This window comes from Rhineura floridana, chromosome 14, assembly GCF_030035675.1.
Source record: "Rhineura floridana isolate rRhiFlo1 chromosome 14, rRhiFlo1.hap2, whole genome shotgun sequence".
NCBI lineage: Eukaryota > Metazoa > Chordata > Lepidosauria > Squamata > Rhineuridae > Rhineura > Rhineura floridana.
This window is the reverse complement of record NC_084493.1, coordinates 9780115-9806196: the sequence shown is the minus strand read 5'-3', so window position 1 is coordinate 9806196 and position 26082 is coordinate 9780115. Positions and strand designations below refer to the sequence as shown.

General features: G+C 45.4%; 1 protein-coding gene across 1 annotated transcript in view; it reads left to right on the top strand.

Moving 5' to 3' along the window:
* The first annotated feature begins 3452 nt into the window (after positions 1-3452).
* Positions 3453-26082, top strand: part of TNFAIP8L3 (TNF alpha induced protein 8 like 3) — a 56893-nt gene continuing 34263 nt past the window's right edge. Inside the window, exon 1 of the mRNA XM_061594989.1 lies at positions 3453-3695. Coding sequence (XP_061450973.1) covers positions 3644-3695 — 52 coding nt within the window. The 5' untranslated portion in view covers positions 3453-3643. The remainder of the gene's footprint in view (positions 3696-26082) is intronic.

Below are 26082 nucleotides of genomic sequence, written 5' to 3'. Positions count from 1 at the left end.
ACTCAATTACTGCAGCCTGAAGATATGGACAGGACGCCTACAGGGGTTCAGCCAACCACTTGATCCTTGCCCATCTTGTCTTGTAAGAGCAAGTTAGGAAGAGCTGACTAGGTGGGCTGAGGAAGTCGTGAAGGCCTCACTGGAGCAGGGTGTGATGCCCACCACCTTGAAAGCAGTGGTGGTGCACCCCTTCCTCAAGAGAACCACCCTGGACTTTGAGGTTTTAGATACAAAGCCTTATATAGCTTGGGACCAGGATACTGGGAAGATTCGCACCCCCTTATGTTCCCAATGAATCAATGCGCTCTGCAGGTGAGGGCCTCCTGCAGATACCATCTTATCAGGAGGTCCATTCTGTAGATATAGGAAATGGACCTTTAGTGTTGTGGCACCGACCTTTTGGAATTCCCTCCCCTTAAATACTGTATTAGACAGGAGCCATCTCTGTTGTCTTTTTGGCACCTACTGAAGACCTTCATCTTCCAACAAGCATTTTAAGCAGAAAACCTTCCCAATCTTTGATGATGATGATGAGATGATGATGATGATGATGATGATGTTATAATACTGCCTTCAAGTCGATCCCGACTTATGGCGACCCTATGAAGAGGGTTTTCATGAGGCTGAGAGGCAGTGACTGGCCAAAGGTCCTCCAGTGAGCTTCATGGCTGTGTGGGGATTCGAACACTGGTCTCCCAGGTTGTAGGCCAACACCTTAACCACTACGCCACACTGGCACTCTAATAATAATAATAATAATAATAATAATAATAATAATAATAATAATAATAATAATAATAAACAAAGAACTGTCCAGTTGCTAAATTTCCATTCCTTTGAAAGGTGATTGACAGGTTGGTGGCTGAGCAACTTCAGGCATATCTTGATGAAGGTGATTAGACACCTTAATTGATTACCTTTAGCAGGAGATGGACAGGAGGAGAGCACCCGTTTTTCCTTCTGGATCTCTGAGGAGCTTTGGGTAGCATTGACCATGGGATCCTTCTAGAGCAGCTTGTCAAGCTGAGTAACGAGGGCCCTGTATGACGGCGGCTCCACTCCTGCCTGACCAAAACAACTCCTTCCCTGGACTGTTCCTGTTGCCTTCAATAGCAACTTGGCCTGTAGAAATCAACAGAAGAACCTTTCTCATGGCATGGGGATAAATATCTCCATTATCGCCTGCTAAGGTCTGCAGATTAAGCTGCTGTTAAAAGCATAAAAGCAGAAGCAGTTGAAAAACAAAGTTGGCAACTCTAGCCATGAATCATTAAATTCATTGTGGTTAAAGAGAAAAAAATCATCATCATGGTGTTACCTGTTATAGTTGCCATGCTTCATGCAGAGAGCCATGCCTGGCCTCATAATGTCCATACACCATCAGGACATCAAATCAAAAGCACTTATATAACCAGCAAGGCCTAATTATTACCATGGGGTTTACAGTATGATTTTCCCTTTAACTCCAGCACAGTAATTAAAGTCTTAAACAAATTTAAATTAGCACTCTCTCCCTGCAAATAATTTAAATACCGCGGATACTAATTTCCTGCCCTGTTCAGTTGCCTTTGGACATATAGATGTAGGCTCTGAAACAAAAAAAAGAGGGAATATGATGTTCTAGCCAGTGGCGACTGGTGCCCATTGGGACTGGAAAGGCAGAAGGCAGAGAGGCCAACAGCAGGTGGAGCCAGAGTCAGTGGCAGGCAGAGCCAACTAGGGCCACATCCAAATCATGTTTGAAGCACTAGTTTAACACTTTGTTTTGAATGGTTTATTATTACATTCATACCCCACCTTTCCTCCAAGGAGCTCATGATGGCAAACATGGCTCCGCTCCATCACAACAACCCTGTGAGAAAGGTTAGGCTGAGAGACAGGGACTGGCCCAAGCTCATTTCGCAAGCTTCGCGGCTCAGTGCGGATTTGAACCCTGGTCTCCCAGAATCTAGTCTGACACTCTAACCACTAGACCACACTGGCAGTCCTGGGTTCCCCCAAAGATTCACAGTGCTACACTTTTCAGAGTTCCCCAGGGGAATGGCTTGGTTGTCAAACCAATCTGAGAACTGTCGCCAGCTCAAGGGAACAGGGGTCTCCGAACAACTCTCCGCATCTTTAACAAACTGCAGTTCCCAGGACTTTTTTTGGGGGGGGGGGAAGCCATGACTGTTAAAGTGACATAAGAGAGCTTGAAGCGTATGGTGCGGACGTGTCCTAATTCAAGTTCTGCCTCCATCCTCCTCCCTTCCGTTCTTTACAGACCCCTCCCTCTCGTGTGTGGCTGGTACCATTTTGGCGGCTTCAGCAATCGCCACTCACAGCTGAACACTGGAAACAGATGGACTGATCAGGGCATCAGTGTCCTCAGACCACACCCTCTCACTCTAGGCCACACCCCTCAAAGGCTCTTGCTCCATGCCCTCCTCAAGTGCCCCGAACTGCGCTACAGCTTCTGGCTTGCTGGCCTGCCTGGCCCTCACATTTTCTGTCCGGCAGGAGCACCCAAAAGAACCACCTCTGTATGCTCTGCTCAGTTCTCTTGCCTCCGGCCCTGCCTGCCTCAGAAGGCCACCCACAAGGCAGCGCATGCATTCAAAGCACATCCCCCCCTCAAAGAATCCTGGGAACCATAGTTTGTTAAGGGTGCTGGGAACTGTAGTTCCACAGCTCTCAGGATTCTTCGCTGGTCGGGGGAGAGGAAAAAGGCAATTCAAATGGGTGTTTCTTCAACTTTCTGGACCTCTTGGAGAATCTGATGAAGGCTATGGACCCCCAATAAATAAATAAATAAATAAAGGAAAAATAGACTGCCTTTCAAGTCTATCCAGACTCATGGCGACTCTACGAATAGGGTTTTCATGGTAGGTGGCATTCAGAGGTGGTTTACCATTGCCTTCCTCTGAGGCTGAGAGGCAGTGACTGGCCCAAGGTCACCCAGTGAGCTTCATGGCTGTGCGGGGATTTGAACCCTGGTCTCCCAGGTCGTAGTCCACCACTGTAACTACTAAGCCACACTGGCTCTTTGAATAAATAAATAAATAAATAAAAATTATTTTATTGTGTTGAAAAAAAAATTTTTTTTTGGCACCCAGTTCCTGGAAACCACCCACCCCTCCATCCCGTCCAGGGATCACAGGTTAGGAGCCGCTGCTTGAAATGTATGGCTCGTAGGCGAGAAACGAGGCGGGGAGGGCAGAGCAATATAAGAAAGTACTGTAAGGAGGACCAGCCGGAGGGGTGGTAGAGGAGGAGCAGTCCAGCTAGATCAAGTTGGGGGGGCCGGCTCAGGCAAGGGGGGGGACCCTGTCCCCCCCCGTCCCCAGGCTCCCCCTCAAATAAGCCAGCGCCACCGGCGGGCCTCTTTGCTCCGCCCGTGCAAGCAGCCAAACGCTTCGTCTGCTCGGAGGTGGCGAAGGGGGAGGCGGCGGCTGTTTCTGCCGCGTGCAGTGGTGGAGCTGACCCGGCGCCGGGGTGGGAGGCGAAGGAGGCCGAGCCGAGGCGAGGCCAGCCCTTCTGCTTCGCTGTCTCGCTCTCCAAGTCACTCTGGCCCGGCGACTTCTGGCGCGCGGCGGAGGTGAGGCGGTTGCGCTCCCGCAGGCGCCGAATCCGGGCAGGGGCCGCCGCTCCGCCGCTCTCCAGCATGGATTCGGATTCCGGCGAGCTGAGCGAGGGGGAGCTCGTTTCTTCCGCAGGTAAATAGAGCGGGGGGGGGGAAGCAGGCACTTTTTTGGTGTGCGCGTGTGGGGTTGGGGGGGGCGGAATCTCCGCTTGCAGGAGGCGAGCGCCAGAAAAAGGCGTTTGCGCTCAGCCCGGGCGGCAGCCGCGAGGGAGGAGCGGTGCGGACGGGGCAGGCAGCTGGTCGGCAGCCGTGCGGGGTTCCTTGGCAGCTCCGGAGCCGCGCTCGCCGGGGAAAGGGGGGCGGAGGGGTTCGGGGCGACGCTCGGAAGGATCGCAGCCGGGGAGGTGCGCGCTGCTCGTCCCTCCCCCACTCCCCCACGCACGTTTTTTTAAAAAATACAGCGTGAATTGCAACGTGTTTATTCATTAGAATCCCTTCGGAGTTCAGTCCGACGTGGTTAAGCGAGGGTCCGGGGTGGAGGATTGCGATCTGAATAGTTCATAGGACTTTATAAGGGGATCACAGGAGCGTTTAATGCGGAGTAAGTCAGGAGAACCTAATGTACGCCTTTGGGGGCAGGGACTTGTTTTTATTGTTTTGTTTTGTGTACAGCTGATGGTGCTATATAAATGGATGATGATGATAATTCATAAATGGTTCTGGGTGACTTTGTCGGGAGGGGAAGTGTACTCTGGCCATGCTCAGAGAGGCCCACGGTTTTATTACCAGCGTGGCAATACGATTTATTGAAAGCCCAGGTGGAGGTTGTGCATGGAAGAATAGGGAGATAAATGATCCTAGATATCCAACTATGTACAACTCTGGCAGGGTGCGCATCTAGTGAAAGAAATGCCATTGATGATCACCAATGGTGCGCCAGCAGTGGTACGATCATTCTTGCGGGATCAAGCCAATGGCCCATATGGGCATCCTGTTCTCTCGGTGGCCAGCCAGTCTGCAAGCAGGACCTGAGTGCAAAGAGCACTCTCCCCTCCAGCAGCTTCCAGCAACTGGTATCCAAAACCATACTGCCTCCAACAGAGGAGGTAGAACATAGCCATTGTGGCTAGTAGCCACCACTACCCTGATCCTCCATGAATTTGCCTCATCCCCTTTTCAAGCTATTCACATTGTCAGCCAGCACTACCTCTTGCGATCATCTTTCTTCTTTGTACACGATATCAGTGGGTGTGTTGGGCCTGGGTTAGAGAATCCTGAATTCAAATCCCAATGTGGCTATGAAGCCTGTTGGATGACCTTGAGCTAGCCGCTATCTCTCAGCCTATCCTACCTTGCAGGGCTGTTGTGAGGTGAAAAGAAGATCATATATGCTGCCCTGGGCTCTTTGGAAGAAGGGTGGGGTTGCGTTTTTTTTGTAATTATTTTTTAAAATGCAATAAACATTTTCCGTGGTTGGAAGTTGTAGGCTTGTGTCATACCTCACTAACCTCATTGACTTTGGGATTTCGGCGCAAGGAATATAGGAATCCGCCTTCTACAGAGTCAGACCAGTGGTACATCTGCACCCCTGATCCCCAAACCTTTTCCCCCATGGGCCGCTTGACAATTGCCGAGGGGCTTGTCCAACCACTTAGTGATTATTTCTGCCTGTAGTGGCAATTGCAATGCGCTGTGCTAAGTGCTGTACGACTTTTAATTGCATTTTTATGGCTTCTTTTATCCCTTCTGTTTTATTGTATTGTATTGCAATTTGCATTCCATAGAATCCCAACTGTGATCTGATAAAATGCAGTATGAGAAAGGAAGGAAGCCATAAAAATACAGTTAAAAGTCAATATGCATATTCAATGTGGACATGCCGCGGACCACTTGACTGCAGCTCACAGACCACTGGTGGGCCACGGACCACAGTTTGGGAACCCCTAGCCTACACTGACTGGCAGCATCTCTCCAGGGTTTCAGACTGGGGATGTTCCTAGCCCTGTCTGGAGATGTTGGGGATGGGACCTGAGAGCTTTTGCACGCAAAGCAGATGCTCTGTCACCGAGTGATGGGCCTTCCTACCCCAAATTCTGTATTAGTTAAGCTGGGAACATAAGAAGTTGCCTTGTATTGAGTTGGTCCATTTAGCTCAGTATTGTCGACACTGACTGGCAGCTGCTGCCAGGGTTTACGTTAGGAGTCTTTGCCAGCCTGACCTGAAGATGCCAGGGATTGAACCTGGGACCTGCTGCATTCAAGCTCTGCCCCTGAGCTACAGCCCTTCTTGGGCCAGCATCGGATTGGGAAGTATCTGGAAGGCCTGTTTCCTGCACCAAAGCATTTACATTAACTCTGAGATGTGGGCCAAATTGGTGGTCACTTGGCAGTTTGAGAGGCTCCATATATCTGCCTTCTTTAGAGTAACTTTCACCTGTTACAGAATGGACTACTCGGGAAGTAGGGGGTGGGGCAGGGACACCCGTTATGGGGCTAAACCTGGGTGAGTTTAAAAGTGGTGATCATATGTTGTTGGTTGTTATGTGCCTTCAAGTCGATTACGACTTACGGCGACCCTATGAATCAGCGACCTCCAACAGCATCTCTTTTAAACCACCCTGTTCAGATCTTGTAAGTTCAGGTCTGTGGCTTCCTTTATGGAATCAATGCACCTCTTGTTTGGCCTTCCTCTTTTTCTACTCCCTTCTGTTTTTCCCAGCATTATTGTCTTTTCTGGTGAATCATGTCTTCTCATTATGTGTCCAAAGTATGTCAGTTCCATCATTTTAGCTTCTAGTGATAGTTCTGGTTTAATTTGTTCTAACACCCAATTATTTGTGTTTTTCGCAGTCCATGATGTCCGCAAAGCTCTCCAACACCACATTTCAAATGAGTTCATTTTTCTCTTATCTGCTTATTTCACTGTCCAACTTTCACATCCATAGTTACATAGAGATCGGGAATACTATGGTCTGAATGATCCTGAATTCAGTGTTCAGGGATACATCTTTGATCATATGGTAAGGCATGAAAAGTGTTTTGATAACATAAAGGAAGGAGGAACCTCCAAAATCTTGATAATTCTGCTATCAGGATTGACCACACACACACACCACTACCCCTGCCCCCCAAAAAGGAGGGTGGTGGTGGAAGCCATTACCTGTCATAATTCTGCGCAAGTGTTTTATAAGACACTGCTCTTCAACTTCGGGTCCCCAAATGTTGTTGGACTTCAGCTCCCATGATCCTTTGACCAGTGGCTAAGCTGGCTGGGGATGATGGAACTTGTAGTCCAAAACCAGCCAGCGACCCAAGGTTGAAGAACAGGGTTATAAGGGAATCACAAGATCATTGAGTGTGGACTGAGTAACTCATGAGAACATAAGAAGAGTGCTGTGGTGGGTCAGACCAAAGATCCATCTAGCTCACCATCCTGTTCCCCGTAATAGGAAACATAGGAAGCTGCCTTACAATGCGTCAGATTATTGATCCATCTAGCTCAGTATTGCCTACACTGACTGGCAGCAGTTCTCTAGGGTTTTGGAGATGCCAGGGATTGAATCTGGGACCTTCTGCATGCAAAGCCGATGCTCCGGCACTGGGCTGTGGCCATTCCCCTAGAAACACAATGCCTCTGGGAAGCCCTCAAGCAGGGCGTAAGGGCCTTTCCCCCAGTTTTGGTTCACAGCCACCAATATTGAGCGGCTCTGGCCCTCTGCACGGGGACATGCAATACAGCAGTCATTCCTTCCATTGCTGATGTTCAGACGGTGGATGCTGATCCTTATGGAGTCAAAAACAGTGGCTTGGGGGGATCCTGAAGTTTGCAGGAATAATAATAACAGTTTAGAGAGAACCCCTAAAGGTGGCAGGGTGGTGGTGGGCTTGGCCCCGTGATGATTGAGTATCTCCTGACTTGAGGAGGGCAGAAAAGCAATTTGGAGGGAGACTGCAACAGAGCACATGTGAAAGCGCTTGTCTGGCTGGCTAGAACAGGAGTACTGCACCTTGCTATGCTTTGTTGCCATTCTCATTTAGTCAGCGTGATTGCTAGACATCTCCACCATGAATGCATCTTTTTCTTTTTTTGGACTGCCTTCAAGTCAGTCCCGACTCATGGCAACCCTATGAATAGGGTTTTCATGGTAAGCGGTATTCAGAGGGGGTTTACCATTGCCTTCCTCTGAGGCTGAGAGGCAGTGACTGGCCCAAGGCCACCCAGTGAGCTTCATGGCTGTGTGGGGATTCGAACCCTGGTCTCCCAGGTCGTAGGCCAACACCTTAACTACTACACCACAAATGTGTCTTAATCCCCTTTTTTAAAGCCATCTAAGCTGGTGACACTCACCGCATTGTGTGGCACTGACTCTTAAGTAATTTGAATGAGGCCATGCATCTGATGTTCTTGCTTGAAGGGAGAGGGATCTGATTTAAAATAGAGTACCCTACCTTTGTTTTCAGACAACTTCACAGAAGAACCCGGGTATATGGGGAGGGACTGCATACACACTAGGGACGGTGTCGAATATTTTCAAAATCGGATTTGATATTGAATTTTGGCATAATCCGCACGTTCATCTCATTGTCCAACAGACTCCTGTTCTTTGCATGCGTTTGTGGCTGTTAGCGATACTGTAATTTAAAAAAAAAAAAATCCACAGTGAGAATAACATAATTATGTAATTATTTTTGTAATATGCTGCTGCTGTATATGCTATATAAATGTATAGCAGCATAAGGAATAACGGAGAAAATTGCGTAATTTTTCAGAAAAAAATAACGGGGAGAGAAACGAGAGAACCGGGAATTGCGATAACTAGTGGACTACAACTTATAGCGAATAGAAACTAGCAGCTCATTTGACAAATTGAAAAATGGAACAGAATCGGATAGCAAACCCCATTCCTAATACACACCACACACACATACACCCCATCATGTACATTTGTACAAGTGGCTATTTTTGCTCATCACCCACTATATATATATGTTCAGAAGCCACTGCACATTCTGTAAGTCAGCCCCAGTTCGCCACACCCATGTTGTGGGATATTGTTTTGGAAGCATCTGGATGCAATGCCTTAACCCACAGAGAAGTTTGCTGATTTGCTCCAATGCTGCCCATAGCTTAGTGGTTAGAGCATCTGCTTTGCATGCAGAAGGTCCGAGGTTCAATCACTGGGTAGGGCTGGGAATATCCCCTGCCTGAAACCCTGGAAAGCTGCTGCCAGTCAGTGTAGACCACACTGATCTAGATGGACCAATGGTCTGACTCAGTAGAAAGGCAGCTTCCTATGTTCCTAAGGGATGTAGCTCTATGGTAGGAGAGTCTATGCTTTGCATGCAAAAGATCCTGGGATAGCTATGCAAATGATAGGAGCACACAGAAGCCTCATAAAGTAATCTATCCATTACCTTCTCTGCTTTTTACTTCCAAATCTCTCTAGTCAGTTATATGGACTTTCAGGGAAGGGCCATAGTTCAGTGGCAGAGCATCTGCCTTGCACGCAGAAGGTCTCAGGTTTGGTCCTTGGTATCTCCAGATAGGGCTAGGAGAGCCCCCTGCCTGAAACCCCAGACAGCTGCTGCCAGTCAGTGTTGACAATATTAGGCTAGGTGGACCAGTGGTCTGATCTGGTGTGCAATTTCTGTGTTCCTGTTGCTTTTCAAGGACCAGGAAAAAAGGTAAAAATCACACCCAGCAGACTTTGATTCTTTCTCTTCATCTTTAGAGTATCTATTTACTAACCAAAAGCTGTAGAAATACAAAGAATGTATACCTGTCTTCACCTTCTCATTTACTGAAGCTTCCTTTCCGGCTCACTGAGAGCGATTCTTACTTGCTGTTAGGCAATCAAAGAAGTGGCCATTCACAAAGAAATGCTGTGAGCCTCCTCAGGCTTAGGAAAGATGGGTTAGAAGATGGAAGCATAGAATGGCGTCAGTTGGAAGGATTCAACTTTATTAAGGTGGATTATTGTTAGAGAAATGTTTGGGCCAATAAATGGACTCATCTGAACAAAAAGAAAAAGAGACCACCTTGATGAAATGTAAGCCCATTATACATGCTTACTATACGGCTGCAATCCTAATCCCAGTTATCTGGGAGTAAGTCTCATTGAATTCAATAGGACTGAGTAGACATAGTTCAGACTGCACTTTTCATATTCTTTGGAGTTCCCCTAAATGTTTTGTGCTAGAAGGAGATAGAATTCTCCCTGGTAAACATCACTGAGGAAGAACAAATTCTGCTGGTGCTAATTCCTTTATCATGGGTGGTATTCTCTCTTTAACTAATTTGGACCTGATGTCAAAACATCTGAAAAGCAGGCGGAACTTTTCTTGTTCTGTGACCTAACTCGATTTCACAGAGACAATAATCCAGCTGTTTTCCATGGATGGAAAACAGATAAGGTTGGGTTTTTTAAAAAAAAGCGGATAGAGAAATGTGTTCCTCCCAGGTCAGATCTCTGTGTAGCAAACAAATCAAATGAGTTGCCGTTAACACATCTAGCCATGAAAGGTGCACAGGGGCGGTGGGATGTAATTTCTAATAAAATCTTCCTGTGAGAGCTGTCACGGTACCTTTGCAAGTGTAGCCTACCTTCTAACATTTCAGAGATGAAAACAAATGCTTGTAACACTCGGATTTCCATATTAAGCATTCACACACACACACACACACACACTGCAATTCCACATTAACATTGGCTCTACTCAACTGTTATATCTCCTTACTCTGCAATCGCCTGCCTTTCACCAGCTGAATAGCCACAAGAGCGTGTGTTCTGTCAGTTAAAGATATACTAGAAAAATATATTGGTCCTATAACATGCATGCGCACTAAACATTTAAAGCACATGGCTTCCACCAAAGAGTCCTGGGAACTGTGGTTTACCCCTCAGAGAGCTACAGTTCTCAGCACCCTTAACAAACGACAGTTCTCAGGATTCTTTGGAAGAAGTCATGTGCTTTCAATGTATGGTGTGTACGGATCCTGTGTCACACTCTTACTGAGCTCATAACAACTTGTTAAGGTTCAGGAAGGCTTTGGACTGGAGCTTAGACAGAAACTATCTCTTCAGGAATGAGACTGAAATAGGAGCTGGAAGCTGGATGGGTGAATCTGTCCACTTTGGTTTCTCGTTTTTCCGTCTAAAGTTTAGTTCTCTGCATTTCCATATCAATTTGTGTTTTTGTTTTGTTTTGTTTTTAAGAAAAAAAGCCTCATTCAAACGCATCAGCATTCGGGTGAACCTTTCTCCTAATACGCACGTTTTTTTCCCCACGCAGTTTTGCTTAATGTACACCTTTTTGCAAAGCAATCCCCACAAATACATTGCATTTTTAAGCATAGGTTATTATTATTATTATTATTTATTAAATTTATATACCGCCCGACTAGCAATAGCTCTCTGGGCGGTGAACATAAAACAGCATAAAAATACAATAAATAACAAAACAATACTAAAATACAAGCAACAATCCAACACAATAAACATTTTTAAAATTAAATCAGTGTAACTTAAAATGCTTCAGAGAATAGGAAGGTTTTGACCTGGCGCCGGAAGGAGAGCAGAGTCGGCGCCAGGCGTACTTCCTCAGGGAGACTGTTCCATAGTTCGGGGGCCACCACTGAGAAGGCCCTAGATCTTGTCATCACCCTCCGGGCCTCCCTGTGAGTTGGAACCCGGAGGAGGGCCTTCGTAGCAGAACGTAGTGCACGGGCCGGTTCATATCGGAAGAGGCGTTCCGCAAGGTATCGTGGTCCCGCACCGTATAAGGCTTTATAGGTTAATACCAACACTTTGAATCTAGCCCGGAAACATATTGGCAACCAGTGCAAGCTGGCCAGAACAGGTGTTATATGCTCGGACCGCTTGGTCCTTGTCAGCAATCTGGCCGCCGCATTTTGCACTAGTTGTAGCTTCCGAACTGTCTTCAAAGGTAGCCCTACGTAAAGCGCATTACAGTAATCCAAACGTGAGGTTACCAGAGCATGTACCACTGTAGGTTCCCCTACTATATGCATTTCTGCACACATTATTTGCATGGAGAATTGCACTGCAAAATTTGAAGAAGGGTGAGTTTGGAAGGGTGGGTGTGTTTCAATTCTCTGATTGTTTTGAAACGTGCACATTTGATAGATTCAGCTTGAAATGTGCACAGAGTCAAATTTCTCCTCCAACCCTAATCCTTGGCATCTCCAGATAGCTGGGCTCCTGCTGGGAGGAAGGGCGGGATATAAATCAAATAATAAATCAAATCAATCAATAAATATAAGGCAGTTTCCTATGTTCCTGGTATCTCTTGCTTCACATTGGATGTTTTGTGTGTACGAAATGCAATCAGGTGTGCTAAGTGGAGAGTGATCTTGAGCATAGGTGGGTAGGCGGTGGATCGGGATCTAGTGGGAGATTGCTAGGGGATTTGTAATAAGATTGGGAAGAGTTTTTGATGCACAGCCCCATTTTTAACACTAGCAAAAAGGCTATTGTTTCCTTCTAAATTAAGATGTTAGAGACCCTGCTCTGTAGTAACGTGGCTCTAGATTTCCACATATATGTGTGTATGGCTTAAGGGGTGTGCTAGGCTCGCCCAACCTTTGAAGCCACTGCTTCACATCTGGCTTCTGTTAGTGGACCTCAGGATCCTTAAGAAAGAAAGAGACAAACTCAAGGGTGCCATCCTCCTGGTGTTTACACCAAGCCAAGGAGATACAAAATGTGGTGTATCCCTGCCGGAGGGAGGGTGTTGGCACAGCTGGGCTGCTCTGGGAAATACCCCCCACCCAGATGTTGCCATGGGACATCCAGGAAAATCCACCACCTCCTGGGCGCAGCCAGGGCCCAGCTGGCTCAACTGAGACCAATGCAAGTGGAGCTGGCGGAATGCCCCCCAAAGGGGCATCCGGGGGTTGTCAGGGGTGGAACCAAGGGTAGGGGGAGTTATGCTGCATCCTGGCCCTGTTTGGCTCTGTCCTGTGGCCGCTGGTCCTGGCATATGACACACCAGGGGAAAGGGTGGCAGAAGGAAACACGTGTTTCTTTTCCTTCTGCTGACCCCTCCCCAGGACTCCTGTGGTAGGACCTTCTGCTGGCTCCACTCCTAGCCAGCCTCCATGCTCTGCAAGTCCGCCCACGCTTGCACTTGAGTGTGACCCTCTTGATACAAGGAGGAATTCCTTGTAGATGTAATTACAGTGGTACATCATCTCATACAGGTGCAGGCAAGGCCAGGCTCTTACTCCCCACCTTGGTGCCTGACCCTTAATCCTGTGTGTCACAGAAATAGGAGGTAAATATCATAAGTCACTCCAAGACTGACCTTGGGTTCAACAGGAACATTCTTTCATTTTCGTTTAATTGTGAGCAAGATCAGCTGCCCTGGTTTTTGCTTTTGGATTCCTGGGCTGTGGCAAGAGCATCTGTGGGCTTATTTATATTGTATCTTCCATCATGGAAGTCAAGATGGCATCCGATGGATTCCCAGGCAGCCTCCTGTCTTGTCCAAAGTCTTACATCCCATCATTCTCCCCTCTCGCCCTGGGCGATGGGTAGAATGGCTCTGATAGGCCGCGCTGGGAAGCATTGTGATTTTGAGGAGATGGCAAAGTTCCACCAGCAACGTTTGACCTGTGGTGGCTCACTAGGAACAAAGGAAGGTGTTTGCTTGCTACTCACCCTGAGGAAACTGTCTTATATCTAATTGGACCATTGGATCATCTGGCTCAGTATTAGCTGCTCCACTTATTTCAGTCCTTCACCTCCCACCCCACCCTCAAGGTGCCAAGGGAAGATTTCCTCCCAAAGCTAACACCATTTTCAGAGGAGTTTATCTCAGGACCACCAGAGGGGAGGAAAGGGTTAAATCCCCCCTCCTTGCCTGCGGCAATCCCAATAATCACCCTCTCCTCCTTCCGCCCAAAAAAGCTGGTGCTGTTGGCATTTCTTAAACCTTGCATGTGAAATGCAAAGCCACATTTAACATCATATCCGGTTGGATCCTTAGGCGTTGATGCACATGTCGTGCCAAAAATCCTGGTGTGGGGCTTTGGCAAAACCATTTTACTATTACAAAAGAAAGTAATAATAATTGTTTTACTAATTGCTCATTGTTTGCTTGGAACCACAGGACAGGTTTCTCTGGGAGCACTGTTCTTACCCCCCCCTCCCTTTTCGCCCACTAGACACAGTACAAGATGCAGGTTTCTGGGAGCGTTTGGTAGTTATGCTGTCAGTCATTACTTGCAAGAAGAAGAAAGACCCTTGGGGGCTGCCTTCTGGAATAATAGAGCTGCACAGACAGAGGTGCAGGGCGCCTCCAGGCTGTCTGTGTTTTGCAGGAGGGATTGTCATGCTGTAGTCTGATGCTGGATCCCAGCAAGGCTCTGGGCAGAGTGCTGAACTGCAGATGCCTCCAGGTGAGCAACTTGCTCCAACAAAGACTGGAACCAAACTGAGGCCTTTTGTGTCTCCAAAGTGCCTCCTCCAGGCTCCCTGTAAAGCGCTTTGGAGCCTTAAAGGACCAACCCCCTGCCTTAAAATGGGCACTCCTCCTTTCCATAGCCTCCCTCCTGGTGCTGTCCGTGCACTGCTGGACTGGTGATGTGTGGTGGGAGGCATATGATTCTTCAGGCTCAGGTGAAGGCACCCACGAGGGTCCAGGCTCTGGTCCAATAGGCCTTGGTGGTCTGACAGGTTCCTCTGGAAGTTTCTGGCCAACAGCCACAGGTGCAGTGGTCTCCCTATCTTCAGCAGTCAGCTCTGACCCTGACCCGGCTCTCTGTCTGGTGCCCCTGTAGCCTCTGACTCCATGTCCAGATTACTGCTGGATACAGGGGCCATGAAAGGAATTCAGACACACGTCAGAACTGTAGGTTTGCAAGGCTATAATGGATTAAAGTATTCTGTTGTCCTTGTGCAACAAATCAACTTTTTAAGAAAGACCTTTGTGGGGGAGGTTGGAAAGTGAAGGGGAAATGCACTGAGGAATGTGGGATGGGCAAATTACCAGTAGGAAAGGATCTAAACGTCTTCCAAGCAAATTGGTGATGAATGCAGGCTGAACGCTCCTTGTCATACAGCTTGCCCCATAAACAAATCAGAATGAATGTTCAGTGGAGACTGGCTATAATCTAACTTCTGTGCAAGCTTTATGCTAGCAAATCAGGATGGATGCTCAATAAATAGGTTGTCTGGAGGAGCCCACAGGGAGACTGAGAGCAACACTAGAAGTACCAGAGTTTGATCCAAGAGTTCCTAGAAAACTTTCTATCAGTTTTGATTGGCCCTTGGAGTTTGGCCCCTTGCTGGTCTTATAGTGCAGTCAGAACAAATGGGGTTATGGGCTAAACAAGTTTGTTACTGAACGATACAGAAAAGCTTCACCCAAGCATATAAAGGAGAAATGGGAGTCATATCTTATATAGGAGAAATTAAAGATAGCAGTGGTGGCCTGTCACCCCAGGATCCCATACTCTCCAGCTCATAGCCCACAGGGTTGGTGGTCCAGGTCCTAAAGAATCACATGCACATGCAAGCTTACATTCTTACCCCCTTTTATATACTTCTTAAACCCCGGATTCCATATAAAGTGGTGCACCTCACATGCAGTATCCCAGTGGCTCTCCGGCTGTCCCCCCCCCTTTCTCCACATGCGACTTTGACCCACGCCCCAGAAGTCAGGTGTGTGCATATGAGTCAAATGTTTATGCAAGTCCCTAGATCAGCCTTTCCCAACCAGTGTGCTTCCAGATGTTGTTGGACCACAATTCCCATCTTTCCTGACCATTGGCAATGCTGGCTGAGGCTGATGGGAGTCGTGGTCCAACAACATCTGGAGGCACACTGGTTGGGAAAGGCTGCCCTAGAGGCTCACATCACCTTTCTCCCAGTTTGGATCACAAATGTGTGCAGAGTGCCTTCTAAGTTGTGTTCTGTTTGTTTTGCTTGTTTCGTTGTCCGCTAGTTCCTCTTTTGCTGTAAGTGTGAAACTGGAGCCAAATCAGCCTTTTGCTTGGGGTGGCAGAGAAAGTCCCCAATGTCACACAAAAAGGAATACATTTGTGGGGCTGGCCTTCTCCTTCACAAGCAACGCACTATGTTACACATGTGCCTTGAAAAAGTGTTGCTTGCAACTAGGGATACAGGAGAGTGCCGACAAAAACAGAAATTGGGTGGAAATTGTCAGTGTTTGCTTATTTGTCTCACGTCTGGAACAGAAATCAATCCAGCCAATACCATTGGCATTTGCTGCTGTTGTTGCTTTTAGCTTGCAAATGATACATATAGTAAGAAAGTTAACAAAGGAGATGCATTCCTGGACATTACTTATTTAACAGAAGCTTTGGTACCAGAGGTAGGAATAACATGGAAAGAATAGGGATAGGTTCCTGCACCCACTCACAGATGGTGTGGCCAGCTTCAACAAGGGCTGTCAAGGGTGCCTACCTGGCACCCTCCCCCTCATCTGAATGTATTGGATCCTTCCCTCCCCAGCCTTTGGGAGAAACCAAGAGATCTCTTTAATGCAAAGCAAACTCACAGGCTTGTTAGTTTCACCTTAGGAAAGCAAAGGCACAAGCTTATCAGTTTCAGCGGGCTGGTCAGTTTCAGCTTAAAGAAAGGCACCTGCTTGAAAGTTTATCCATAGCAAAGCAAAGATACAGTTTGATCAGTTTGACCTAAAAGCAAAGGCACAGACTTGAAAGTTCATCCATAGCAAAGCAAAGATACAGTTTGATCAGTTTGACCTAAAAGCAAAGGCACAGGCTTGAAAGTTCATACATAGCAAAGCAAAGATACAGACTGGTCAGTTTCACCTTAAAACAAAGGCACAGGCTTGAAAGTTTATCCATAGCAAAGCAAAGATACAGTTTGATCAGTTTGACCTAAAAGCTAGAATGTTTATCCATAGCAAAGATGCTCAGTTTAACCTTTTTAAAAGCCTTATTTAAAAGGAGTTTAGTCCCTGGAGGATTTCTTAACTGAGATATTACTGTACTTGATTATCCCCCTCCCCATTTGCATTGTGTGTCCTGAAATGAATGCAGTGGAATAACGTAATGATTAATTACGTGAATTAAATATGTTGCGTAATTTCACCACAGCAGACGGTAAGATAAATAATGTAGGTTTTGGCAGAAGACAAGCTGCAGTGGAGCGGAAACAGTGCTGCATGTGAAAAATAGAGGGATAGACAACCTGGCCTGATCCCATCCTGCCCCACGCCTTGCTTTATACTGCCCTGCCTCTCTGTTTTAAAATTGTCCTCCCCTGTCTCTTGACTGTGCTACAAGCATAACCAAGAGATGTTGAGGTATAAATTACCGGTGTTGTGATACGCTTTGCAAATTCACTAACCTGGGAACACCCACGCTTTGTCTGCAAAGTGCAAAGTGTGATATCTGAAAAGAGCTTACAGGGTGGGTGTTGTGTGTGCACGCATGCACATATATAAGAGAGAGGGAGAAGCCTTATGCCACCATGGTTCTTCTACCCTCATGAAACCTATTACTTAAAATACAAAATTGCTGTGTAAGTCGGAGAGTGAGAGAGCTTGCATTTAATTAGCTTTCCGCTACATCGCATCCCCAAGCTGGAATGGCTTCGTCCTCGATGGAACACTGGCCCCGTGCCCCCCTCTTTGGGAGAACTTTAGCCAAAGCCAATTGGCATTAAGCCTGTGACAGCCTGGCAGCTGGATCTCCAAACAGAGCCTGCCCAAAACAGCCGAGTTGTCTCAAATCATGCTATGCCTTGTCCCGGGACGCTGTCCACTGCCAGCCTCAGCCTTCTGAGCAATTCTTGCCTCTTTTCATCTGGAGCAAAAGGGATGATGATGATTAAATTATATGATGCATCATTTCATCCTGATCACAGGGGGGAAAGAAAAATGTCGCCAGTAAACACAATATCTGATTTGCACGTTATTTATGATCATAACTGAGGCTCTAAAGCCATGGCATGATATATTTGTTTTGTCCAGTACCTTTTATTATCTAATTTGCAATGCCTAGGAAATCATTTTCCTTTAAATCATTTAACATATTTTATGGCCAGCATTCCCCGTGTGTAAGAATTTCCCTTCCTGGAAGAGCATTTTCCCTTTAGAGTTACGTTTAAGTTATTAATTAATTTAAATAGTGCTGAGTTATGTTCTCCTCCACACTGGCATCCTGTTTACATACTGCAAAGGTTTTTTGGGGGTGGGTGGGAAGCAATTCTAGAGCAGGGGTGGTGGCCTTCCAGACAGTGGTGGCTGGTGGCTCCATGTCAGTGGGGCAGTGCAGTCCACTCTGAGTTTTAGTCTGAACTTTCAAGGAGCTGTCCAAGGTGCTGAACCTATTGTGGGGAAAAGGTTTCAGCACCTTCAACAGCTCCTTGAAAGTTTGGTCTAAAACCCGGAGCGGACTCTGCCCCACTGACATGGAGCCACCAGCCAGCACTGCTCCCAGATGTTGCTGGACCACAACTCCCATCATAGCTGAAGATTGGCCACACTGGCTGGGTCTAATGGGAGCTGGAGTTCAGGAACATTGGGATGGCCAGTGGGGTACCACCCTGTTCTCAAAGATGCTCTGCTAAGTGTGCCTAATGTAGTGGCAGGGATGGGCAAATCTGTCAATTTCAGTTTCCCATTTGTCCACTCTTAATTTTGGATCTCCACATTTCCATTTCAGCCTGATAATTTTATTTTATTTTATTTTATTTGAAAAGCCTCATGAAAATCCATCAGCATTTGAGTGTGAATTTCTCCCTAGTTACATAAGTTGGTATGCAGTTTTCTCCCAAACACACATTTTTGCAAAGCAATTTTTCCTCATATAAAAAATTTTGTATGTTACTTTTGCTAATATGTGCAGTTTGCCTCATTATATGCATATTTGTATATGTTACTTTGCTGGAGAACTGGACTGCAAAATTCAGAGAAGTACAAATTTTGAAGGATGGCCCTGTTTCAGTTAGTGCAATGCTTCAGAAAGTACAAATTAGGTACATTTTCCTTTAAATGCAAACTGAATTGAACTTCTCCCACATCCCTGTATACTAGTGGTCTTAGCAGTGTCTGCAGTTGTGCTTTCTAGTATGCTTTCTGGATGCCTTTTGTATGGGGGGGTGAATATTTTTACTCAAAAGTGTATGTGAGAGGGCAAGAGAGAGAGAAGGAAAGCTTAACGCACTGTGACTGCAAAGGGGCCATCACAAAGAATGAGGGGTAGAAGGATCGGTTCTCTCAATTTCTCATTTTTCCAATCTTAAATTGAATTCTCCACATTTCTGGATCAATTTGCATTTTTCTGAAAAATCCTCATGAAGATTCTTCAGCCTTTTAGTGTGAATTTCTCCTAATAAATCCATTTTGTAGGCAGTTTTGACTAATATGCACGTTTTTGCAAGCTGTTTCTCCTAATATAATGCATTTTATATTATATTCACTAATCAGTTCATTTTACGCACACTTTCCCCTAATATATGCATTATTGTAGACATTAGTTGGAGAACTGCACTGCAAAATTCAGATAAGTGCGAATTTCAAAGGGTGGCTGTGTTTCGGTAAGTGTGATACATTTGGCTTTAAATGCAAATAGAATCTAATTTTTCCCCAGGCCTAATGAGAATACATTTTAGAGCTAGGGCCAAACTACATGCCATGTGTGAGAACTGTGATCGCTGGATTCCCCCCAATTTTTATTACCAAACTGTGGCTGTCAAGGGATGATAATTAGTTTGCGGCAGCAGTGCTAGGAAAGGATGAAGATGTTCTGATCGAAACTGCAAGCTGTACACATACAGTGTCCTGTGCTGTGCAAAGCTAAATGCTGCATCGGAACCACTTAGAACAGCTTTTGCAGTGCTTGATTTTAAAATCAAAACGTGCCTTCCAAATGCTCATGGTATGAAGCTTTCTGAGGCAGCACACCTTGCTGAGGGAAGTGGTAGACTGCAGGAGGTATCCTGTGGAGCAGCTTTAAGAATGTGAGAACATAACAAGAACCTTGCTGGATCAGGCCAAAAGCTCATCTGGCCCAGCATCCTCTTCTCACAGTGGCCAACCACTTGCCTATAGGAAGCCTGCAAGCAGGACCTGAGTGCAAGAGTGCTTACCCCGCTTGCAATTCCCAGCAACTGGTATTCAGAGGCATTCTGCTTCCAACAGTGGAGGTAGAACACAGCCATCATAGCGAGTAGCCATGGGTGGCCTTACCTTCCATTAGGGATGGGTGAGAATGTCGAGTCAGTTCGCATTTCAAGCAGAATTGATCAAATCCACAATTTCTGAAACAATACAAGAACCAAAGCACAGCCATCCTTCCAAATTCACGTTTGTTAGAATGTTGGGGTGCAGTTTGCCAACTAAACAACATTTTTTAAAAAATGCATATATTAGGGGAAGGTGCATCAAAATGAATACCTGAGTGAAAATAGCATGCAAAAAGGCACGGCATGATGAGAAATGGCTTGCAAAAATGTATACTTTTGTCAAAACTGCCTACAGAAATGTGTTTATTTGGAGAAATTCGCACTAAAATGGTGGAGAATTTTCATGAGGATTTTTGTTGTTGTTGTTAAATGGTAGATCGCTGTGGAAATGTAGGGAACTGAATTTAACACTGGAAAAATGAGAAACAGAGAACTGAAACTGACAGATCTTTCCATTCCCACTTTCCATTCAGTTGTCAAATCCTCTTTAATGCTGTCCAGGTTGGTGGCCAACGCTGCATTTTTGTGGGAGCGAATGCCAGACTTTAACAATGCTCTGTGTGAAGTACTTCCTTTTGCCTGTCCTGAATCTGCCAATGTTCAGCTTCCTGGATGGCCCCGAGTTCTAGTGTTATGAGAGAGGGAGAAAAACCTCACCCTATCCGTGTTCTCTAGACCATTAATACACTTGTATCATGTCTCCTTGACTTGCCTTTTCTGTAAGCTAAAAAGCTCCAAATGTTATCACCTTTCCTCATAGGGGAGTTGCTCCAAGCTTTTGGGGAGGTGTTGGTTGACTGGTTGCACGTTATGCGATGGCAGCCAAAAGGAAGGCCTCTTGCCGTGTGGAGGACATGTTTGCATTTTGATCGTTCTTTCATTTTTTAACCGCTTCTTTTGTGTTAACTTAGAGGCATATGGATCAGCAAAATGGTGAAGAGGAGGGCGAAGTCTGCTTGAAAGAAATTGACTTAGCACTGCACAGCCTATTCAAGAGTATTCATAAAATATGTGGGCAGCGTATTGAGAAAAAGTTGCATAAGCTACCACAGACAGGTTTGAAGCAAATAGATTCTGCTGTGTGGTTGAATCACTGCAGAGGACCCTTTTGCTCTCTGAGGTTTGTAATCCTCACATTCCATTTTAAAGACACAAATGCATTCTTGGGAGACACTTGCTTTCCCTGCTGTGCTAGCGTTAAGAGTGCCTCCAGATGACCTGTTTATTCGGCATTCATCCTGATTTGCTTGCAGGAAGCTTATGTGGTGGTTAAACAGTGTCCAGTCTTTATTGAACATTTGTTGTGATCTGTTTAAGGGGAGATTATGGCCTGCTCTGCATCATACATTTAAAGCAGTATTATACCTCTTTGAACAGTCATGGCTTCTCCAAAGAATCCTGGGAATTGTCATTTGTAAAGGGTGCTGAGAGTTGTTAGGAGACCTCCCCTCATTCCTGTCCCAGAGCTAAAATTCCCAGAGTGGTTTAACAGTCAATCCCTCTTCCCAGAGAACTCTGGGTATTGTAGTTTTTGGGGGGATTGGGGCCCTTGTAACAATGAGCATTAATCCTGGGATCTTTTCCCCTCTCCCCAGGCTACTCCTCTCACCAGTCCTTCTTCACCTTCCTCAGGTGCAGTAGTGCAGTGGCAAATTCAGAAATGCAGGGGGGCTTCATGATAGTCACAGCCAGCCCCCCCTTTTTTTGCTGCTGGGTTGAGAATGAGATCCTTGTTAATGCCTTCTCCCACAACAACAGGCGCCCCTAGAAGCCAATAAGCACAAAAGAGTAGTGTTAGCTACTGAAAAGAGTCTTCTCCCTGGCTGACTCACCTCCTTTTACTCTGATTGGCTCCAATTAGCAGGAAAGGACAAGGAAGCATTTTAGAAGAAACTTCTCAGTGGCTAACACACTCCCCTTTCATACTGATTGACTCATAGGATGCTGGAGACATAAGGACCCTGCTCCCAAAAAAGTAAGAGGTCTAAAAAACCCTGAGACCCTGGACAACTACTCCACTGCTCAGGTGGTTTTGCCTGGCTGGTATGACACTTGGTCATCTGGAGAGAGAGGGGTGTGCAAGTGTGTATAGAAACTAGCCTACTGTACAAAGGTTATATTTACATTTCTTACTCCACCCGTGTTTGCCTCTCGCTCTGCCCACCACTGAGATGGGGCCATCAGAAGGCTGCCCAGAAGGGATTGTGGCCTATGGGCTAAAAAAGGCTTCTTTCTTCTGTTGTATTGTACATCAGGGGTTCCCAGACTGTGGTCCATTGACCACCCGTGGTCCACAAGCTTCATTCAGGTGGGCTGCGTCATGTCTGCAAAGAATACTTACAATATGAATTCTATGGAAATCATATCATAATACAATAAAACACAATATAAAAAATAAAAGAAGCAATAAAAATGCAATTAAAAATTATACAGCATCTAGCACATATGCATTACAGTTGCTGCAGCAGATGCCTTTTTGGATGTATTCCACACAAGATACCTAGAAGGAATATAGGAGGCTGTCTTTCACCAAGTCAGGTGCCTGTTAGCTACCAGGCCAAGTTCAAGGTTCTGATTTTGAAGTACAAAGCCCTATGCAGCTTGTGACTAGGATACCTGAAAGACTGTCTTACCCATTATATACCCAGACGATCACTGCAGTCTGCAGGTGATGGCCTCCTGCAGGTACCATCTTATCAGGAGGTCTGTTCTGCACAACATAGGAAGCAGACCTTTAGTCTAGTGGCACCTACTCTTCGGAATTCCCTCCCCTTAAATATTAGACGGGCGCCATCTCTGTTACTGTATCTTTTGGGCACCTACTAAAGACCTTCCTCTTTCAACAAGCCTTTTAAGTCGAGACCTTATCCCAGTCTGTATCTGTCTGTGTTGGAATTGTTTTTTGAGATGTTTCTAAAGTTTTTGTTGTTGTTGTTTTAATATGCTTTAAAGAAGTTTTGTTTTAATATGTTTTAAAATCTTTTGTTTTTAAAATGTTTTAAAGTGCTTTTAGTATTTTTATTTGCCGCCTTAATCTCCTTCTGGGAGGAAGGGCAAGATATGAATTTAATAAGTAAATAAATAATAAGTAAATAAATAAATCAGACCTAACTCAGTATCAGCTAAACTAGGAGATCCCAAACTCTGATCTGCGGACCAGCTTCGTTCAGGTGGTCCATGGCACGTCTGTGGATTTGTGGTTGAAGACAGGAGACGGCACATCCATTGCATTCAGTACTGATTTTTAATTGCATTTTTATTTATTTCTTTTATTTCTTACATTGTATCACAGTTTGAATTCTGTGGAGTTCAAATTGCAATACAATATATAAGCAATAAAAGAAACCATTAGAAAGCATACCACACGTAGCACAGAGCATTAAATTCTGCTCCATCAAGCAGAAAAATCATGAACTGGTCCGCCAAGACCCTCAGCAATTTTTCAAGTGGTCCATGGGGAGAAACGTTGGTGAGCCATTGTTGTATAGAATTTAGATCCCTGCATTACCCTTGTTATTGTGGTGGCAGTGGTTTTCTTCTGGTTACAACTCCCCTGTCATACTGTAAAAAAAACCTAAAACCATTTCTACAGATGTACAGTTAATGCTTCATGAATGGCTGAGTCACACCTAAGGATAGGAGAGAAATTTGATTAAGTTCACAGTTAAAGGCAAACCTATGTAATCTACACTTTCCAAAATACACTTTCCATCCTTCAAAATTTGCACTTCTCTGTATTTTGCAATGCAGTTCTCTAGCCAAGTGATGTGTAGAAAAATGCATATACTAAGGTAAAATGTGCACAGAATGCTTATGTTAGTGAAAATTGCCACCCTGTGCTCCTACTGGTAGAAAGGGTGGGATATAAATCTAACAAACAAACAAATAAATAAATAACATACAAAATACATGATATTAGCAGAAATCGGGTGGCAAAAATATGTATAAGGCAAAATTGAATGGAAAATTGTGTATATTACAATAAATTTGCACTAAAATGCTGATGAATTTACACGAGGACTTTTTTTGCAAATGTTTATGGAAATGTGGAGAACTGAACTCAAGACTAGAAAAACGAGAATCAGAAACCAAAATTGACAGACTCGCCCATCCCTAATCATTTCTCTCAGAAAGCCTTTTAACCATGTCACCAGGGGTTACCAACATGGTGCCCAGAGGGACCGGTGGGCAACCCCATGGATTGTTAGATACAACCCCAAGGCTCTTTATGCATTCTGTACTAGCAAAACTCTTTATGTGTATTTTTAAAAAGGAGCCACTTTGAAAACAAGATTGCAGGATACAAACCAAGCTATCTTAATCACAGTTGACATATTTTTTGCTAACTGCAATAAAGAGAATTTGGACGAGTTGTGACACCATGGATTGTGCTACATAGAAGGATGAACGCTGAAAGTAATGGCAAGAAATTCCTGTTTCCCCTTCCAACAATGCTGCTAAAGAGAATGAGTAATGTTTTTCCATCCCTTTCATTTGCTTCTGATTCAGGCTTTGTTCTTTGGCAGTAACTGCAACTCTGGAATAAAAATAGAAGCCATAATTCGAAACTTCAACATTATTTTTTTTAAAAAAGAAGCACTTATTTGCCTATTGTAAAGAGATTTTCTCCACAGTAAGCTTCCTAGAAACAGATATTAAACAATTTACTTGTGATTGTTTAATAATCCCTAGCATTTATAGATCCACTTTTTTTTACTCTTCAAAGCACTTTATATACATTATTGCAATCAGCCGTGTTAATTAAAATGTTTCTTTTTCTGCCTCTCAGACCCAGCGGGCCCTCCGAGGCAGTTGACAAATCATAAAAATATAAAATGGCACATGAGCAATACAGAGCTCATATCACAAGAAAAATAAGCTGCAAAAATCAGTGGAAAGAAGCAAGGACCCACATACAGCAGCAGGCAATAATCAATATGATGCTTCTAGACAAATTCTCAAGTACCACAAAAGCCAAAGGCTTGCTAGAACAATAGTTTCTTGGGCGATTGTGATGTAGTGCAGGGGTCACCAACCTTTCGGGGCCAGTGGGCACATTTGGAATTTTGCAAGGGCTGTGGATACCACCCACATCATGGCTGCTGTGAGGGTGTGGCATAATGCAAAATGGCTGCCACATCTTAAAAGAGCAGGCAGTGAGGCAGGACCACAAAAGGGCGGTCCTCCCCTATCAATAGGGAAAAGGCACCTACAACGCTACGCTTGCTGTGACAGAAGCTCTCTGCGTCTCTCTTGGCTCCAGAACAGATGGGACGGTGGGTGTCCGGTCTTGGCATCCAATGAAATGCGGGCAAGTTTAAGGGGCTGTGTTCAATGTAGGAGACGTTGAGCCAGAGCAAATAGGAAGTGAGCGGGAAGAAGAGTCTCTCGTGCATTATTGATTTGTGTGTGTGTGTGGTGGGGATATTTACTGAGATCTTTCATGGGCACCAAAGGAGGTACTGAGGGGAACACTGGCACCAGCAGGCACCACACTGGCAGCCCCTGGTATAGTGATTAGAGCATTAGAACCCGGTTTACACCCCCACTCAGCCACAAAGCTCATTGGGCGACTTTGGCCCAGCCACTGTCTCTTAGCCTAAGCTACCGAATGGGACCGTGGTGCAGATAAAACGGGGGGAGAACCACCTACCCCACTGTGACCTCCTTGGAAGAAGGGTTGAATATAAATGTAATACGGTGATGCCAATAGGTCAAGCATAACAACAAAGGGAAGGAAGGATCCAAAATCGCCCAGAAGCGAATATTTGTTCAAGGTTCCCAATGTGTGCAATTTTGGATTCCAAACCCGCACACTCTCTCTTGTCATTGATCAATTAATTAATTAATTAATAGTTCATCTGACTAATCAAGTAGACTTTGCAGGCCTAATAATAATTATCTGTGGATTTTGCCCCAGAGCAAATTAATACCACCTTCAGGAGAGGGAGTTGCCTCAGGATTGCAGCAGGGGAGGAAAGGGTTAAATCCCCTCCCCCATCTCTGCTCTGATCCCATCAATTATCAGCCCCCTCCACCTCAAGCTGATGAAATTTGCGTTATTATTTAAAAAGAAAGAGAAAAACCTGCATATTAGATGCAAAGACACATTGAAGGTCAGGTATACTTTGCTCCTGAGCGACATCGACGTCAGAAGCAGTCCTGCGGGAAGGGCTTTTGATGAAGTGCACCCGCGATGATGTTCCAGCCAACACATTTCTTCGTGCGTAGGTGGACTGAAATAATTTAGAACGAAAGTGGGTAGGGAAATACAGACAGCAAAGAAAAAGGCCACATATCAGGAGGAAGGACATA